Genomic DNA, 14073 nt, shown 5'->3' on the forward strand with positions numbered 1-14073 from the left:
AGGGAAGCATGGGGGCCACACCATAAGTTTGTCCCCTTTTATGCCCATAGCAGCCAGAGATGCAGATGTGTTATGTGCAGCATGAGACGGGGCATTATCATGCATGAAATGATCTCGATGGTCCAGATGGATGGAGTGGAGGATGGCTGGTTGATGGACACCCCATGCAAACACGGCTACGGCGCTAAGAAGGAGGAGGTGGAGTAATGCTTTGGGCTGGAATCATGGGGAGAGAGATTGTCGGCCCTTTTAGGATCCCTGAAGGGGTAAAGATGAACTCCATAATGTATGTTGAGTTTCTCAAACAGCACTTCCTTCCATGGTTCAAGAAGAAGAACCGTGCATTCCGCAGCAAGATCATTTTCATGCATGATAATGCCCCGTCTCATGCTGCACATAACACATCTGCATCACTGGCTGCTATGGGCATAAAAGGGGACAAACTTATGGTGTGGCACCCATGCTCCCCTGACCTCAACCCCATTGAGAACCTCTGGAGCATCATCAAAAGGAGTGTCTATGATGGCAGGAGGCAGTTCACATCTAAGCAACAGCTCTGGGAGGGTATTCTGTCCTCATGCAAAACAATTGAAGCAGAAACCATCCAAACCCTGACAAATTCAATGAACGAGAGAGTTCAGAAGCTCCTTTCGAACAAGCGGTCCTATGTGCAAATGTAACATCACCTAGAATAAAGTTTTGAGTTGAAAACTGTTTGATTTCAGTTTGTAATAACCTGCTAATGCTTATAATTTCAAAAATGACCATTTTTTTGTTCTTTATTAAAATGAAAAGGTTGAAAACTCTGCTGTGCATAATAATTTGGAACATGCATTTTGAGAGCAGTTTGAGTTTTTTATTTTTTTTAAATATACTGTTATCATAGGCAGTTTGTACAAAAACCTTTCAATTGTACTCTAATAGTTATTTGACTGGAAAATTACAATGACTGCAATTCATATAGGTAATTTGGGAGAATCTGAGAAAATATTATTTGCATAATAATTTGGAACATAGTGTAGACGGCTTAAAAGGGTTAATCCTCCTGACTTAGGCTAAGTGCCCACAAAGCAGAAATGCTCCGGATTTTTTCTGCATCTTCCTGGCAGGAAAAACGCATGCAGATTTTACATGCGTTTTTCCTGCCAGGTAGAAGCGTTTGTCAAGCGTTTTTGCATGCATTTTCGCATGCAGGTTATCAAGGGTTTTTCCAAGCGATTTTAGCATCACTTGGAAAAGTGCTTGACAACTTGGTCACACTATATAAATCCATGCAACCGGCATGGATTTATATATTGTGACCAAGTTAATAGTTAAAAAAAGAATAGAAATGGTAAAAATAAAAAAATAATCATTATACTCACCTTCTGATGGCCAGCGGTCTTCTCTCCGGTGCGTCCAGGCTCCCTGGTGGCTCGCGGTGGTGTAAAAGGACCTTCCATGATGTCATTTAGTCATGTGACAGGTCACACGACCGCCGACGTCAGCGGTCGCTTGACCTGTCACATGACTAAATGCCGTCATGGAAGGTCCTTTTACACCATCGCGAGCCACCGGGAAGCCAGGACGTACCGGAGAGAAGACCGCAGGCCATCAGAAGGTGAGTATAATGTTTATTTTTTATTTTAAATTCTTTTTTTTTTAACAGGTACTATGGTACCCGGGTCTGGATGAGAGTCTCCTCTTCTCCAGACCCGGGTACCACCCGCACATTGAATCGCTTAATATCCACATGTGCACATGTAGTCATGAGGATATTATGCGATTCAATGCAAGTCAATGGTGGCAATTCCGCCGCGTTTCCGCAAAAATAATGGACATCCGCAATAATAATGCGCAGCGGAAATTTCCGCAACATGTGCACAGCAGATACAGATTATCATTGGAGACCATGGGTCGCTTATTACCAAGCGTTTTGTAAGCATTTTCGCTGCGGAAATTCAGCAGTAAAAATGCTTGAAAAATGCATAGTAGGCACGCAGCCTAAGGCCATGTGCCCACGTAGAGTTTTGGTAGCGTTTTTACGGCTGCGAAAACGCTTGTAAAACAGTCTACCATGCAAAGCAATGTGAATTCGGATGTGCTGTGCACATGATGCGCTAATTTGCGTGCCGAATTCGCATTGCGTTGCAAAATGCAGCATGACCATTTCTACCGACATTACGCTCAAATTCGCGGCCATTGAGGAACATTGAAACACAGCAAACCCACAGGTATATGTGGATTTGCTGCGTTTCAATTAAATTCAATGGCCGCAAATTTGCAGCGTAATGGCGGTGCATGTGGTACCGGGGATGAAGAGGAGACTACAGCTCCTCTTCATCCCGGCTACCACGCAGTGAAAAAAAGAAATAAAAAAGTAAAAAATAAACAAAACCTGTATTTTCACCTCTCCGGCGGCCCCCGGTCTGCTCCCGGCCACGTCCTCTCTCCTTGGTGTCCCGCGGTGTACTGTCAGGACCTGCGGTGACATCATTTAGTCACCTGATGGTCACGCGACCGCTGACGTCGGCGGTCAGGTGATGGTCGCGTGACCATCAGCTGACTAAATGACGTCACTGCAGGTCCTGACAGCACACTGCGAGACGCCAAGGAGAGAGAACGCGGCTGGGAGCAGACTGGAGGAGACCGGAGAGGTGAGTATACAGGTTTTTTTTATTTTTAACGTTTTAATTCTCTTTTTTTTAACTATAGATGCTGCATTTAAAGCATCAGTTGTTCACACATTATAAATCCATGCCGGTTGCATGGATTTTTATTGTGTGACCAACTTGTCAAGCACTTTTCCAAGTGATGCTCAAAATCGCTTGGAAAACTACTTGAAAAAATGCATGCGGAAACGCATGTAAAAACACTGAAAAAACACTTCTCTCTGGCAGAAAAACGCATGTAAATCTGCATGCCTTTTTTTCTGCAAGAGAGAGGCAAAAACGCTCTGCATCAAATCTGCTACGTGGGCACATAGCCTAAAGGCTCTCAGCTCAGCAATAGAGATAGGAACTGGGAGTGAAAGCTCTAAAACAATGGAATCAATACCCTAGACAGTAATGTGTTGTGCAGCTGTAGCATTGAAGAAGATGAGTAGTAGTTTGCAAATAATGTAGATTCAATTGAAAGGGGATGAAAGGAGATGACAGACCATCTGTTCCAAAAATGAGTATACGTTTTTACATTTTTTTATTACTCCAACTTGGACTGAATAATTATAACTTTTAAAGTTGGGGACAATCCCATTAATAGATAATTGAATTCAGATGATAAGAAATGGAAATGAGCTGCAATACCAAAGACATCCCATGAACAAGGGTGGCACGGTTTCCTGAAAAAAAAATGTAGACTTTTGTTTTTGTAAACTTTAGATAACTTTTTTAATAATGTGATCTTTTTCTTTAATTGGTTCTCCATGCCTAGCAGAGTACTGACTGTCACTTTACAGTTGCAAAGCAAATAAAAATGCCATTTAAAAAGAAAGCAAAGATAAAACTTTGACAGAAAAAGCAAAGATTAAACTTTGACAGAAAAGTATCCATGCAAAAAATTAATATTGATGGACATACTATAAGCAATACTTCATTAAGGAATAAAAAGTTTTTAATGTTTATTTAATCATTCATGGTGGATTTAAAGAAACACTCCCCAAAGGGTGGCCGAGATTGAAAATGTACTATCTGTTCGATACCAGCTAAATAGCCCATTACCATTAAAAAAGTCAATATGCAGCCTCAATCAATATGGATCATAGTGGTATGGCTCTGTTGGGTCCGACTAGGATGTAATTTTTTCACTCACATTATCTAAGCAAATAAACTGCAGTAAGTAAATGAATAAATAGTAATAGTGGATATAAATAACATAGGGTGCTTAGTTAACACTATTTTGATCAAAAGAGCATAAAAGACACCCCACCGCGACAAGGTGACCCAATCAGGAGGGTCTCTAACTCTTCTAGTTCACCTCGCTCAAAATAGACGAGGACAAAACAGGACCCAGACCTTACTGTTTTGCACCTGCCCATTGAAATCTAAAAGTTTGTACATACAGGGATGTGACTCCTCCTTTTTGGGCTGAGCATTTTGTCTATATAGCTTTCCACGGAAAGGTGCGAGGTCTAAGGGCAAATGTTTCTTCTTGTGGAGAATGACATACCAACTCTGGCGTGCCAATGTAAGGAGGCTTATTCGCCGTGCAATGCTCCTCTGGGAAATTTAATATGCAAATTGCCTCTTCAGAAGGGAAGAGGACTTGAACTCTATAGCACCACCTGTTGGAAGCAGCAATTCTACAAGTCACTATCGACCCTTTAACAAGTTTTGCAATATGACTTAAGATAAAAGCCAAATCAGAATCTCAATTTGCAGACATGATGTTACGGAAGCCGGTATGTTGCTCTCCACAAGGAGAACCGTTACCCCTTAGACCTCAGTCCAGAGCCTCTCACCTAGCCAAATCAGTTCTCTTACTTTGCACTGATGAGGGGCAATACCCCTTTTTTATTTTTAAGACCCTGTGTCTGAGAATTTGCATAATCAGTGTCTTCAATAAAATGGCGCCAGGGGATGGCAGTATGTGTACGTTCTGACTCCGGTGCCATTTTATTGAAGTAATGTGCTACAATGTCAACATAGCAGTGCTCAGGCGCCGGCCATAGGCACAATGTTGATAGCCGGCATGTGCTCACTGCTATGTTGACGCTGTAGTAGAATTCTTCAATAAAATGGTGCCGGAGTCAACGTGTGTGCATCCCAAGATATCTAGTGCCATTTTGTTGAAGACTTTGTCTGTGAATTCGCATATACAGTGTCTTCATTAAAATGATGCCACAGTACTACATGCGCACGTGCTGACTCGGGCGTCACACTGAATAGGCGCTGGCCATCCTGGCTTCGGACAGAAGGACGCATCCAGCGTTATATATAAGATTATTTCATAGGTAGAAGAGTTGGATTTTTTTTTTTCATATGTGAAAAATGAATACCACATTGATGGTAAAAGGGGTCCACAGACCAAAAATAGATGATAATCAGATCCATCAAATTGATGAGAAATGGTCCATATTTTATTGTATGCAAAAGTAAAACATATGTCCGAATGAAGATATGGTACTTAGCAAAGGGTAGAGCCATTGGGGAATGTAATATCTAGGAGATCTCAGCACAATGCATGAATTCCTAGTATGTAAACTGGTCTACTAAGTTTGCCAATGAAGGAGGAATTGAAGCACAAGATGAGGTTATGTTTCCCAAATGGGGATTTTGACATAAATAGAAGTTATTATAGTAATCCCTGATGTTGGCTTACCTTCTATAGGAAACTTTAAATATTTTCTAAGCTACCTGCTGCCATACAAAGTGGAAAGTCATATCCTACACATTTCTTCCCTTCATTGGAAATAAAGGAGACTTTATCATAAAAATAAGTTATCTCTATAGCAACGGTCATTCCAACTACAAGGCATTATCTCTGCACTAAAGTGGTCACAGCTAGCCATGACTGATATAATATGCTTTCAATTCACACAATGTATATGTGGAATAACCATTTTCTTTACGTTACTTCTATATAATACCCCAGAATCCAAAGGAATAAAACATTCAGTATCAGAGCATTTTATCATTGATATTAGGACTGTTTTATTCTCAGTGACGTATTGCACCATCTCTTTACACCCGTTTTTTTATGTCATCGAAGGCGTGTAGCACTAATATAAGTAGAGAGGAAGGAAAAAGATCGGCACTCCAACGGGTAAAAATCTATTAATCCAGTTTAAAAACACCTAATGCGTTTCTGGCTCGATAATTGTGCCTTTATCATTGCATTAAACTGGATTAATAGAAAAAAGAGAGAGGTCGCTCACTGGTCTATTCGGGTGCTCTGAAGAAAAGAGTAATCTCAATTGCAAAAAGAACTTTGGCACTCCATACATGAATATATAAGAAATATTGTATCTAGACTAATGTCACTTTGAAAAATGAAGGTTTTTTGCGCATAATTTGGCCAATTAAAAGCCCAAGCAGAGACATATTGTTCATACAGGCTTACAGCCCAAGAGTGGCATATCCAGTGGTAGCGTAGCGTAGTTTCCCATCATACGAAGGTAACCTAGTCGTGGTTGATGGGCACACATAAATTGGCCAAATTATGCGCAAAAAACCTTCATTTTTCAAAGTGAGATTAGTCTAGATACAATATTTCTTATATATTCATGTATGGAGTGCCGAAGTTCTTTTTGCAATTAAACTGGATTAATACATTTTGACTTTTACCCGTTGGTAGTGCCGACCTTCTTCCCTCCCCTCTCCTTGAACTGGCTGTGCTCACCAGCGGGACCGGCACCCTCCAGGAGTTCTTTCTCTACTTCGGATGATCCAAGATGTACACGTGGCAGCTCCCTGACCCTCTCTCCTAACACTAATATAAGTTCCCTACCCCTAGTCTTATACTTACCAGCTGCCATCTTCTTCTATTTTCGGCTCCTCTCTGGTCGTCTTTTGCAGTTTGAGATCTCCCGGATCGCTCCAGGGTTCGCTGGGCGGTCCAGCATCACAATTCATTTTAAGTCTATGAGAGCCGGAACAAGGCTAGAACAAGGATTTCATAGACTTACATTGAGAGCTTGTGAGCGTTAGCCCTGCCTTCTGGTCAGTCAGAAACTGTGGTGTCAAGATGGCGGAGCGGGACCGGAGTGGCACCAGAAAAAGCAGAAGATAAGAATTTTACTAGGGGCAGGGAACTTACATTAGTGATGCCACACTAGCGGTGAAAACAATACACGCTAGAGTTGTTTTTTAAGGTTATGTGCACATTGAGTCTTTTTGCAGAGTTTTTGGAGCAGAAACTTAGCACAACCTCTAAGTTTTTGAGTTTTGTGGAGGATTTGGAGAGTTTCCATTGAGTTTCTGCTAAAAAAAAAATCTCCTCGATAAACTATATGTGCACATATCCAACATACTGATATATGTAGATAGTCAGCTCAAAGAGGATCTGTAATTTCTCCAAAATCTTGAGTTGAATACCTTGTAAAACTCCCCAAGCTCCCCTGATTCTGCCGCTCTGTCCGTTTTGCGCTGCATCACTCCATTCCAGAGATATTTATATTTGTTCCTTTGGGGCATCGTATGTGAAATCTCTGCTTGCAGACCAACTAGGTTTTTCTTTAGGGTCTTTTCAGGGGGCGGTTAACAGTGTCTGAGAGAGGCGACAGTGTATGCCTCAACAGAACACCCTGAAGAAATGCCTAGTTGGACTGCAAGTTGAAATTTCACATAGTGCTCTACGGAAGAAACAAATGTGAATATCTTTGCAACGGAATCACTCAGCACAAAATGGAAAACAGCAGCAGAATCAGGAGAACTCAGGGAAGTGACAAAGATAGAATTGTCGTTTAAAGAGGATGTTTTTTACACGGGGTAAATGCTGTTGATCTCTTGAATCATGAATCTAATGTGTTTGGTTTGTTCCTTAGTCTCTTCATTACTGTGATATCATCCACTCTTCTCAGTCTTTTAAACCCAGTAGGCATGGTCCTTAACTGTTCTCTATTTCAGTTTTCTTGTGGACTACGCCCAGTTGTCTAAAAAGACTATATTTAGAGGAGTGTGTATCTCAGGAATAGAGAGACACAAGAACAAAAGGAAAACAAAGTCGGATTCAAGAGAACAGTGTCATTTACACCAGTTAAAATATTACATATTTATGGCAAGTGACATGTTCTCTCAAAACCGCATCTATTTATTTAAGATAGGTATGATAAGATTTTAAAATTTGTAAGAGAAGGGTTTTGACAAGCTATTTAAGCAAGGGCTTAGAAGAGGTATCATTTAGTTACACAGTTCTCATCTTCTCATCTTCATCCTACTCCTTCCTTTAGGTCTTGTTCTTCTTTTTGTGGTATCCTTCTTTTTGTGGTATCCTGGTGGAACATTTAGAGAGAAGAATCCCACTTTTTCTGATGTATAAATCTAGTATAATTTTGCTGTCATCTGTCATAAATACGCATGAAAGTTTCTAGTTGTAAAGTCCGTTATTTTGGGCATAATGAAACTGATGACTGATATAGCAGAATATCTATCAGCAAGACAGTTGTCTTTCAAAAGCTGTTATTACCAATAAAAATACCCTTTAATTACTCCAAAGTGTAAAGAATGTTGTTGTTTTTTATTAACTTACCTGTTACATTTATTCTTTGTCCTAATTCCCTGTTGAAAAGTTGTGTGATGATGTTACCTCCATAGAAAACTATTAAATGCTAAGCAGAAAACTATTGACCCAAACAAGTCAACTTGAATAATTGACGTTCTTGAACATCTTTTCCGATTGCTAATATGATGATTTTTAAGTAAACATGAATAAGTCTGTAAGAAATTTTAATCCAAACGAATACAATTTGATTTAGGATCAACTTGCAGTTTTTGTTTTCAACATTTTTTTTTTAGTTTGTAGAAGAAAATAAAAATACTTCAAGTTAAAAGCACAAAATTATTTTTTCTTTGACCTCTTGTCTTGTCATCATTATGTATATTTTAATTCCGCTGACAAATATGAATATATCAGGGGAACCTTATGTATAAACAGATGGTTAATCCAATGTACCTCGCCATATCAATACTTGTTCAGTGCCGAAATGACTAAATTTGTAGTAAAGCAACAGATGCTCCGATGCCCAGCTGAACTGTAGGTCACCTCTCCTGTCTAACCAAACATACAAATATATTGGGAAAGCTAAGGAACCTGATATAAGTAAGGTGGCCTTCAGAAAATAATAGTGGTCATTTATAAAAGCCAGGATATGGCAATGATGCAATAGATGGATTTTTTTTCTTGAACTTTAATTATTTTCTTTCCTGTAAAGGACACACAAAAATGTCAGGCAAGGTCTATGTGACTTCTATGTTTCTTTTTAAAGGTCTTTCATGTCTATTTTACACATATGGGAGATCCAGAGGGCTGAGGGCAGAGAAAGTCGATTTTATAGTGGCCATCAACATTGGAAAGAATTTCTCAGATTTTCTATAAAAAACAATTTTACTCCATATACAGCTATGACTAGATATTTTCCATTTTGTGTAGTCATGGCTATTGGACCTCTTCTCATTAGTGGGCCCCATGACATCATGCAGGCATTGTACTGCATCTCAATGACAATGTGAGGTCTACCAATCAGAAGAGGCATCGGGAAAGCCACAGGTGGTAGGTTAGCAAAGCTGTTGTTTGGAGTCTATTGACAACCAACATTGTAGACAGACCAAGGACCTGCAAAACTTTTTGCTCAACTCCAGTTATTACTATGAGATTAGTGGGGGCTTGAGTGAGGGAAGCTGGAAGAAAAAAAAGCCCATTAGGGTCTTATCCGATGATGGAGGATATCAGATGCGGGAAGGTGCTCACTTGATGAGAATATGTGATACACAATGACTGTAACAGCTCAAAATATCTGCTGCTCCTAGCCCACGGGTAAAAACCAGTAATGGAAATAGTGGGTTACCTGCACTGCTGATGATGACAAATTGGAGAACCCAGGAGACCAAGGATGTTACTAAGTGGTTTATTTTCAGCGCGTTTCAAAGTCATCCGACTTTCTCAACAAGACGTCTGCACAGTTAGCCCACTATTTCTATTACTGGTTTGCATTTGTCAGGGGCTTGACTAGGGACACCTCCACCGTCCAGTTGATTGAAGAGTCCACATGGAAGTGGTACAGTTCTGTACATTGTATAGTGGCTGTGAACAGTAATGGAAGCCTCTCCCTCCCATGCAAGTGAAGAGGAGTGAGATTGCAGCACCATTCATGGCTACGGCAGTGTACGGAGCAGTGCCATGTGGAAGTGTAAGAAGTCGGAGCAGTACCAATCTAATATTAATGACCAATTCTAAGAATAGGTCATCAATTTTAAAGTCCAGGAAAAGGAAAACCCTTTTAAGAAATTCAGTGCTGTCCTATTTAGGCTTCCACAAGTCCCATTTAGTTCGGCTTAAAGTGCCTGAGTAAGGGGTTGTCAAGCTCATTCCAGTCTTACTTTTATGTCTTGTTGGCATTTATTAATATTTCCATCCATAGATAACCTATATAATAAATCATTCACTAGAAAAGAGTAATGTAGGGACATTTCTCTTCGTGACCTCTCTAGAGTATAGGTGCATTTACATTGAAAGAATTTTGGAATAAGCGCTCTTAACATTTGTTTCATGATAATCTTTCAGTGTAAACAGACTGCCAATCACCCGATGAATGAGCAAAAAACTTGTCCATCAGATGAAATGAACTTTTGTGCAGCATAAAAGATCATCGTTCTCAGTGGCGCATTGCCTTGTAAGAATTGTACTCGTGCTGCGGAAAAAAATAGCAGCCTATGTGCACTGAGCAATCCATTACAGACAAGTAAGTGTGCATCATTTACTTTAGTCTACCTGTATGGACTGGCTATTAAACGATGGTTTACCAATCGGTGGTTGCTTAGGGTGGCGGGTAGGTCAGTGTAAATGGACCTTTAAAGGTTCTGGCTGAATAATCCTGAGCTCATATCTTTCAGTTTGCACCATTTAAGGCCAGTGTTTATATATGGTTAATGGGGTTATTCGGGACTAATTTATTTTTTTTATTATGGGCCTAAGAATTAACAGGCATGTAGTTGCTACTTAATTGCCTGTTCTGCCCGGCTCCGAATTCTGTCGGCACAGAGCGATCATAGACCACTTCTGCTAACAATTCTGCTACTTCTGCTGATGTTATGGTGACAAAGTAGCGGCGTCTCTTCCATTCTGCTCTGTTGTTGGGGCGTGACTGCTGATGTCATACTAATTGACAGCCAGTTCCCTGCTGCCTAACTGCGGGGAGCCAAATGTCAATCAGCATGATGCCGGCAGTCACACCGCATCCACAGAGCAGCTTGGAAGAGGAAGAGCTGCTCTGTTCATGTGAATCAGAAGAATTGCCTGCAGGAGTAGTCTGTAAAACAGGCATGTAGTTAGAAAGTACCTGCCTGTTAGCTCTTAAGCCCATAGTAAAAAAATAAATCAGTCCCAGAAAATCTCTTTAATATATCACATTATGCTACTATTTTGTCTACAATATAAACTGTATGAACACAGATCATTAGATGCAATGGTATATAGAAGTATAGACCCTTTCTAAGAAAAAAATGACTATATTATGAAAAAAAAATGCACCAAGAACATCCCTAAGGAAAAGAAGATTTATCCAGCGATGATATTGTTAATAAAAATTCAGAATGTCCCTAAATGCCCTAATTCATTAATGTCTAGCAGCAAGTAGGAAGTGTCAATTGGACAACATAAAGGCCTACAAAGCTTCCTTTTCTTTATTGAGCCCTGTTTGAGATACAAAGATTTGAAAACACATGGCCACAGGTAGGTTATAAATCACCTTATGGCACATTCAAACAAAAAAAGGACTTTACGTGCCGAATGGCTTAGAAAATAACCAATAATCTTTTGTCATGCTCAACAGTGCATAATTAGTTCAACCTGCGTCCATTGATAGAATGTATTTACTATATGCCAATACTGGCTTCTCTTGACCTTGAAGAAACCATATTTTCTCTTTCTAGGCTTCAGACACTTATTTCAAGATAGGCTGTATTCTTGATAGTCACTCAATGGGCCTCTGTTCCACTGGTACAAATCTGCATTCATTACCAGGTCTGCATACAAATTAAATATCACTAAATTGCATCAGGGACTACAATGCTCCCTTCTTGTGTTGTCTTAAGCCCATACACACAATAAGACCTGGATATTCATAATCACACACTAAACCTTGTGTCCACACAGAAACACTCAGAATGTGTACTTATTCAAAACATCAACACACAATGGTCACTGAAAAGTCTTATATTTTCTTGTGCTTTTTTTGTCAGTTTTTGCAAATTTATGACCTTTATAATGAATGACTAAGCTCCATTAACCCCCTTTGTACCAGACGAAGCACACTCTTGTAAATGTCACTGGTGACAGTAATAAGGCTTTGTAGGAGATAGTTGTACTGTTAGGTTACACTAACAGTAAGGTATATATGTACCAATATTTTTTTTTTCTTTCTGATTAGGTCATATACATTTACATTTGACACTTTTTGAAAAAAAAAATCCTTATACTACATTTTTGTGTTCTTTCTTTATGTGTTTTTTTTTGTTGGGGTCATCTTGATATATCAAACTGTAAATCCTCAAGCGGTCTTCAGTATTCCTAGACATGGGAGAGCAAGATGTTTTTCATTTATGGATCCATTTGAATATGGCTTTGGCTGTGATATTTTCTAGAGTTTTGTCATCTTGGTGAACTATCACAGCTGGCACACTTAGCTTGCCCTACTGAGCTGCATAAACCAGAATTCATCAAGTCACGTGAGATTGGGCTTTATTCTCTTTGCACAATTACATTTGTAGTATTGACTAGGGCCAAAGTTGGACATTTTTTCTTGACTTCCTTCTTTTAAGTTTTAAGGATATTGCAGACCCAAGAATACAGATGTGGTTCCCAGAATTGACTTCTCAAAAGGAAGACATTGTACTTAATTTATGGGCCTTATGTATTGAAGGAGTAAATAAATCCAAGTTGAGCTTTTAGCTGCAGAGCTTTGTTGTCTCATAAGTGGAGCCGTTGGGAAGTTGACTGCTGAGTAAAGCAAGTTGGGCCTGTATTCTTCCCACCTCGTTGCTGCTCATCTTCAGCCGGTGTCGCAGTAGGCAGCTAAATAGATCCAGTTTACGGGCACCTGGAGGTGATAAGAAATTTACTCGCTTTCTTAGCTCTTGCATTTCTAGCAATGCAATTTCTCTGGACCCAGGTTGGTCTATTTGCTGCGCTAAGCCTCTGATGGCTTCTGGGTCAAAAGGTACACTGTAACCAAAGGCATGAAGACCATCAATACGAACATACTCAGGATCTTCTAATTTATCATCCAAAGTCTGTCTGTCAGTCCATTCTGCTGAATCTTCCTCTCCTTCTTCTTCTTCCAAAGGATTGCTTCTCATGTAAAAGTGAACAGTTTCAAAAAATGACCGCCAGCGGTGGCCTAGTATCAAAGTCCAATTCTGGCAACGGTCTCCTCCCTCCATGTCCCAAGTTTTCTCCCAACTTGGATAACCTTGTTCTCCTGCAGGCAGCAACCAGCTTTCGGAGTGGCTCCCTCCAAAAGGATTCACATAAACGGTTACTTGGGGGTCTCTTGTGCCATTTCCGGCAAGACAGAGACGCATTGAAAGTCCTAGAAGTAGATGTAGCTGCCTGGGCCAGTGTTTGTTGCTCTTGCAGGTCAGGAGCATACGCTTCCTGCCACCCATTTGAAACCACATGCCTAGCCGCAGATCTCCAGAAATAAAGAAAGCTGGAGCTCTCAAGCGTCCATCCCGTTTAAGAAGCAAATATTTCACTTCTAAGTCCTGCAAAGTACCTTCTGTCCCAAGGTAAGGTTCTGAGGACTCAGGCACTGAAGGCACACACAGGCCTTGAGCTGTTAATGTGTATCCAGGGTTGCAACTGGCACACTGGGCAGGGTGAATTGTTGAGCAGAGGGAACACAAGGGGCCAGGTCCTTGTATACATGGAATGTTTTCCTGGCAGTTGGGATGCTGGAGAGTACAGGTACAGCTGTGAGACGCCTCCAAAAATGTGCCAGGGACAAGTGATGCACTGCAATAGACAAGGGACTGGATGTGGTGCCACCAATAAGAAACCGATCTGGGGGAAACAAATAAAAAATATGTTAATGAAATGAAACAAAAACAAAATGAAATTGTCATTTGTGTAGATTTTTAAGGTAACCAGTCAATTGATTTATGTTGCTCAAACCATGTGAGGCAATCAGGTATACCTTTATCTGATTTATCATTATTATGCTCCATGGTTTTAGAGAAAATATAGTTAGAGGTCTGACCGGGGAGCAAAGTCGGAGATGAGACTAGTTTATTTAGCCACTGTGTGTGAATCCATTTAACTTCGAATCCATTAATAATAATAATAATAATAATAATTATAATTTTTACTTCTATAGCGCCAACATATTCTGCAGCACTTTACAATACAGAGGGGACAAGTGCAGACAACATCAGATAACAT

The 14073-nt window shown here is 40.1% G+C and overlaps 1 protein-coding gene across 1 annotated transcript in view; it reads right to left on the reverse strand.

The window, feature by feature from the left end:
- Positions 1-6904: 6904 nt before the first annotated feature.
- BRINP2 (BMP/retinoic acid inducible neural specific 2) overlaps positions 6905-14073 on the reverse strand; it is a 418902-nt gene continuing 411733 nt past the window's right edge. The window contains exon 8 of the mRNA XM_073643360.1: positions 6905-13695. Coding sequence (XP_073499461.1) covers positions 12579-13695 — 1117 coding nt within the window. The 3' untranslated portion in view covers positions 6905-12578. The remainder of the gene's footprint in view (positions 13696-14073) is intronic.

The sequence above is a fragment of the Phyllobates terribilis genome, unplaced genomic scaffold, assembly GCF_046119375.1.
Source record: "Phyllobates terribilis strain yellow unplaced genomic scaffold, ASM4611937v1 Scaffold_8__6_contigs__length_399053987, whole genome shotgun sequence".
NCBI classification, from domain to species: domain Eukaryota; kingdom Metazoa; phylum Chordata; class Amphibia; order Anura; family Dendrobatidae; genus Phyllobates; species Phyllobates terribilis.